Here is a 6,433-nt window from a genome sequence, read left to right on the forward strand (position 1 = left end):
CTGTGATGAGGAGATTGTGAATAAAGAATGAATATTAGTAGAATTTAAAATAAACATTTGCATTTGAATGTTAGGTGTGCATCAGGGAGCTGTCATCAGTGGCGCGCGAGATGCAGTGATGATGTAAGTGACGTTGTTGCATTTTAATGTTTTGTTAGTCTACTCTAGCCCACGAAGCGCCGCTGCTGTGTTATGCATTCAAAATATTAGAGAACTATTGAAGCTCAATGAGGAGAAGATCTTGAATGGCTTAAAACCGAAACCAAGCCATTCACACAGAACACATATTCAGCGCATGTTTTAGACGGACAAATATGACTGCTGCACTCGCGTCTCACACAAGAGATGTATAGAAAGCCATGCAAAGCTAAAACAGTTTAAACTTTTAGAAAACACGTCACAAATTTATGGAGGTTTATTCCTTTTCACTGCGTCTCATATGTTTTTAAATGCAGTCTGTGTGAATGGCGCTTCGGCTCTTTGGATTAAGCAATGCATAAATACATGATGCTGTTTTGTTCATAATTGTTTATGCAATTTACGAAATTACATTTGATTTTTATGAGTTAATTTAAACGTAATGCACATTTTTATAGAGTTACATCCTTGCGTTGACAATTTAAATACGCTGCATTATTTTGCTCATTGCGCCCTCCTGTGGCCTCGGGAGGCAATTAGACCTATACAATAAAGACCTATTTAATCTGCATATGAAACATTAGAAATTAGATATTTGTTTAATTTTTTATTGTGTTTGATTGTTAAAACAAAAAAGATTTGTTGTTTGTCTCAATAAATTGTATTAATTATAAATACAGTGGTTAAATTGAAACATTTTTTTTCTATTGCTTTTTGTTTTAAAAAAGGTTATAAAAAATGTAAATAATTATCAATACCGAACAATATGAAACATTATATTGTTGATAAATTTTTTAGCTATATCGCCCAGCCCTATATTATATTAGATTATATTATATTATTATAATAAAAGTTAATAAACATTTGTTTGCCATTGCACTAAAGCCAGTCAATTATTGAAATGTCTGGAATATATATACCAGTATATACCATATTGGCCCGAGTATAAGACGGCCCTGATTATAAGACGACGCCCCACTTTGTATCAGATGCACTTAGTAGCGCAGGTTTACGCATGCACTCATTCTGCCATTCCCTGGGTCTGTGCAACGTCTGCCTGAGCCCCAGGTGAAAAGACCTCCACAGTCCCAGCTGTCCTGGTATTGTCGTACAGATGCAATGCTCTCTTATGACACTGATTGAGCACTGCACAGATACCTGTGTCAGAAAAATGATTGGATTTGTTTGTGTATCACATCTGGAGTTATTACTCAAGGGAGAGTTGATTAAATTTACACGTTCCGTCATGCCAGTGGGTTCGGCTCGAGAAGTGCAGACTCCCCGCAAATTAACTAACTTCATGTAGGAACATTTTCTTGCTTCTCTAATGACTGAAAAATTCTATATGTCGCATTGGGAACATCTTGCCTGACCTCATTAGTGTCAACCCCGTTACTATAAATGCCTAACGAGGAACTGTTATATTCAACCGCACTCGGCCGGTTTTCCATGCAGCTGCCTACTTCAGTTTGACCACATATAAATTGCTGTGAACATTTTCAGGCCAGTTGTACCACCCACCTATTTCAATCTGGATGATCCCCGAGCAGCTGTCGCGGCCCTTTCAGGCACACCTGCTGTAATGAGGACTCTGATGAAGGGTTCACAGTGAGCAAGCATGGGTCAGGGGTTGCTATGTGACTTAATTAGGGAGAAGTGAGCTGGGGTTCGCCACAAGTCTAGCAGTGACAGAACATACTAAGCTAATGAGCATAACTCTCACACTCCTGCGATCCTGCTGAGAACCTAAAGCTCTATTGACACACTGTGTCCAGTGTCTGCTTTCCTCAGTAATTGGTAAAAGGGGCTCTGCAGGTGTGACCAGTGTAGTGATCCACAGTTCACAGTCTTAGCGGCAGCAAAGGGAACTGGGTGAGGTGTAAAATATGAAAGGAGGTTTAAAATAAATAAGGGAGCCCAGTGTGAATGGAAACATGTCTTGTAGTGGAGGAGAGCAGAGCTTATCGATTCTCTCCCTCTCCCGCAGTCTGATGTAATTGGATTCAGAGATATATCTAGGGTGAGTGGGCATTCGCTTCGCCCCCTAAATGGGACCCCAATCAATTCAAAAAGCTGCACTGCCATTCAGTCACTAGACGCCCACTAAGACCTGTTTCCTAAATCGATCATCGTGCCACACTTCTAATTCTGCTCACCTGGCAGTACTGCGGCAAGACACTTACCTCCAGGCTGTACCCGTGCTGCAGGGTTCGCTAAAATGGCTGGGTCGTAATTACTGAGGAAGAGAGGGGCAGTCTGATGTGTTTGTGTCAGCTGTTTTTTTGCCACTCGGGTCTCTGAGGGAGGCCTGACGACATGGTGTGAAAAGTGGGAAGGCAACACAACATGTTCATCGCTTTATCGCATTTAAACGGACAAGACAGGAACACTGTGGCATTGTGAAAAGACAAAGATCCAGAATCTATTCACTTGGGTTTTACGTTCCATAAAATCTGGTTTTAACAACACCCTTTATGTTGAGGAAAAAAAAAACATTTAGACCAGGGTTTTTTTAAGTTTTCTTTTTGCCAAGGACTTCAAAGTAGAAAATAAAGATGCTAAAAAATTATAGTAAAAATAAATATAAATAAAAATACACTTAAAAATGCCCCCCCCCCAAAAAAACAAACAAACAAACAAACAAAACAAAAAACAAAGCAAACAAAAAAAAACATGGAGATTTTTTAAAAATTCTTACTGATAAAAATCTGTCAATAATAATTTTCTTTTTGCCTAGGACTTCAAACTAGAAAATCTGTTAAAAAATTATAGTCAAAATATTAATAAAAATATTAATAAAAATACACTTAAAATGCATGAACATTTTTTCATTTGAAGATTTTTTTTATTTTGAAGGTTTAAAAAATTGTCAATCATTTTCTTCAAACTAGAAAATAAATATGTTAAACAAATGATAGTAAATAAATATAAATAAAGAAAAAATGGCCCCCTAAATGGGACCCCAATCAATTCAAAAAGCTGCACTGCCATTCAGTCACTAGACGCCCACTAAGACCCGTTTCCTAAATCGATCATCGTGCCACACTTCTAATTCTGCTCACCTGGCAGTACTGCGGCAAGACACTTACCTCCAGGCTGTACCCGTGCCGCAGGGTTCACTAAAATGGTTGGGTCGTAATTACTGAGGAAGAGAGGGGCAGTCTGATATGTTTGTGTCAGCTGTTTTTTTGCCACTCGGGTCTCTGAGGGAGGCCTGACGACATGGTGTGAAAAGTGGGAAGGCAACACAACATGTTCATCGCTTTATCGCATTTAAACGGACAAGACAGGAACACTGTGGCATTGTGAAAAGACAAAGATCCAGAATCTATTCACTTGGGTTTTACTTTCCATAAAATCTGGTTTTAACAACACCCTTTATGTTGAGGAAAAAAAAACATTTAGACCAGGGTTTTTTTATAATAAAAAAAAATAAAGATGCTAAAAAATTATAGTAAAAATAAATATAAATAAAAATACACTTAAAAATGCCCCCCCCCAAAAAAAACAAACAAACAAACAAACAAACAAACAAAACAAAAAACAAAGCAAACAAAAAAAAACATGGAGATTTTTAAAAAATTCTTACTGATAAAAATCTGTCAATAATAATTTTCTTTTTGCCTAGGACTTCAAACTAGAAAATCTGTTAAAATTATAGTCAAAATATTAATAAAAATATTAATAAAAATACACTTAAAATGCATGAACATTTTTTCATTTGAAGATTTTTTTTATTTTGAAGGTTTAAAAAATTGTCAATCATTTTCTTCAAACTAGAAAATAAATATGTTAAACAAATTATAGTAAATAAATATAAATAAAGAAAAAATTATAGTAAATAAATATAAATAAAAACACTTAAGATTTTTTTTATTTTTACTGATAAAAATTAGTGTCAATCATCATCATCATAATTTCCATCTTTAGAATAATAAATAAAATAGTATATTATGAGTTATGGCAAATGTAACCAAACAGAAAAGTTAACATGTTAACTTTCACAACCTAAAAAATGTTTCATTAAAAAAAAAAAAAATCCGAAATTTTCTGTGGATTCACTAGCACCACCTTGTGGACCCCTGGGGTCAACTTGTTGAAATTCCCCTAAAATATGAGCTTTATTTTCCTGTTGTTCAGTCTTCTGGAACACTGGCCCGGTTTACTTCTGCTCTGTAACCAAAAAAAAGAAGCTGAGGAACCAGTCAGAAATAATTTCTGTGGTAATCTACATAATGCCACAAATGATATCAAAAACCTTGTGTTGAACCCATAATGTTTCCTTAGATTGGTCTCTTCTGTTTTACATCTACATGCTCTCTCTTTCTATTTCTTTGAAGATGGAGACAAAAGAAAGAATAGTAGTGATTCATGTAGATTTCATTGGATGCTAATAATAACTCGGGCAGATTTTTCATCTTCACTTAATGTGACGTCTGATTTAGGTCAGTCATTAGTCTTCAGATGGCTCATTAATTCCTCTTTTTGTCTGCTTGCATGTTGAAAATGACCTTCATATGTTATTTTGATCTTTTAGGTATAGAATGAACATCATTAGGATGAAAAGTTATTTTCGTGCCTACTGCAGCAGATAAGATTTGTGTCACCTGACTGCTCTATTTCTGAACCTGATGAGGTTTCTGCTTCCTCTAGGTACATGATGAACGTGACTTGGGATGGCAGAGATTTGTCCTTCACCGAGGACGGTTACCAGGTGCATCCCAAACTGGTTGTGATCGTGCTGAACAAGGACAGAGAGTGGGAAAAGGTAAGGACGCTCCGTGCCGCCGCCGAAAACAACTGACCTTCTTAACTGCGCCATTATAATTTCATTATAACTCCTCCAAGCAAAGCGTCATTAACAAATGTTCACACAATATTAGTACCCATGAATCCGCCATCTTAATTACACCCTGGAACGGTGTAAAAGTGTGTCAGTGCTGTAATTACCTCAGACGTGCGCTGCCAGAGTCTGCAAATTCGGAGGTGTAATTAGGGCATGTTTTTTTCCTTCTAGAACGCAATCCAGTCCGAGACCAAACATGAACGGGAACACACACGTGTGCATTAGTGCAGGTTTCTTGGATGAGTGTGTCCCTCTTTTTTCTGTTTTAGTAGAGAATGCGGTTCAATGAAACCAGAGCGGGAGGAATAATTGGAACGGCAAAACAATGGGAGAAATTGATTTGTGGAGTTCGCTCCGCAAATCAATCAATATCGGTGGGAGTCTAATTGACAGAATAAGGCTCGCACTGAGAGACGGATTCGGTTATGAATAAACGTCCATGCGGCAAACGACAGATTTGCTTGGATCAGGCCTTTTGATCTCTTGTTGGGAGAGCGTGACGATCATTCAATAGTATTAAAACATCTTGTGTTATTTGGAGGGGAATCCGCATACTGGTGGTCTGTCTTAATATAACATCGTATGGCTCATTAAACGACTGTTGTTTTGCAGATATGATATTGGGTTTGTATTACAGTAGGATAAAACACACTAAATTAGATCCCAGAGGTGTTTAGGACCTCGTTATTCATCTGATGTTAAAGTGTTCTATTGGGCTCTATTACAGCAGCTCTGTATTATTTTTCATGCTGTTTCAACTGTCCATTAAACTTTTGGAGTTTCATCAATCTGTTATAAAATCAGCTCATTTGGGACTAGATACTAGGGATGCACCGATACCACTTTTTCCAGTACTCGCCCGATACCGATACTTTTATTTTTGGTACTTGTCGATACCGAGTACCGATACCAATATTTTTATTGTATTTGTAAAAAAATGTAAATATTGGGTACAGAAACCAAAAGAGTATGTATAATGTTAGTTGGTTAACTTAATTTATCAAATAGATAGAGTCAAGCCAAAATTTATTCTGACACCTTCAACATTTCTCACATTATCACAGTTTATTCGCTATAGTTTAGAAAATGGTAATAAAATATGACAAGAACTCAGAGTTAAACTGTGTCAGAACAAATTCAGCTTGATAATGTCAGATAACTTTGATAGAAAGGTATGTAATGGATTACAATAAACCAAAAATTAGACAGCTGTTAGTATGACAGTATTTACACAACTATCAACACTTAGTCAGGCAGCCCTTAGCCTCAATGACAGCCTGTAGTCTCCTGGGCATGCTGTCATCCAGCTTCATGCAAACCTCAGCTTCAATGTTTTTTGTCTGAATAATTTTTGGTCCCAAATTTGTATCAATTTAACTGGTAGTCCACTGTATGAAGAATATTTGGGTATGATTTGTCACAGTTTACTTTATTTTGCTATCCTCACTT

At 36.7% G+C, this 6,433-nt stretch overlaps 1 protein-coding gene across 1 annotated transcript in view; it reads left to right on the forward strand.

Annotated features, from left to right (window-relative positions):
- LOC107568390 (glutamate receptor ionotropic, NMDA 2A-like) overlaps positions 1–6,433 on the forward strand; it is a 169,037-nt gene that overhangs the window by 110,229 nt on the left and 52,375 nt on the right. Inside the window, exon 4 of the mRNA XM_016254355.1 lies at positions 4,792–4,906. Coding sequence (XP_016109841.1) covers positions 4,792–4,906 — 115 coding nt within the window. The remainder of the gene's footprint in view (positions 1–4,791; positions 4,907–6,433) is intronic.

Source organism: Sinocyclocheilus grahami, unplaced genomic scaffold (genome assembly GCF_001515645.1).
Source record: "Sinocyclocheilus grahami isolate Dianchi unplaced genomic scaffold, SAMN03320097.WGS_v1.1 scaffold27.1, whole genome shotgun sequence".
Lineage (NCBI taxonomy): Eukaryota > Metazoa > Chordata > Actinopteri > Cypriniformes > Cyprinidae > Sinocyclocheilus > Sinocyclocheilus grahami.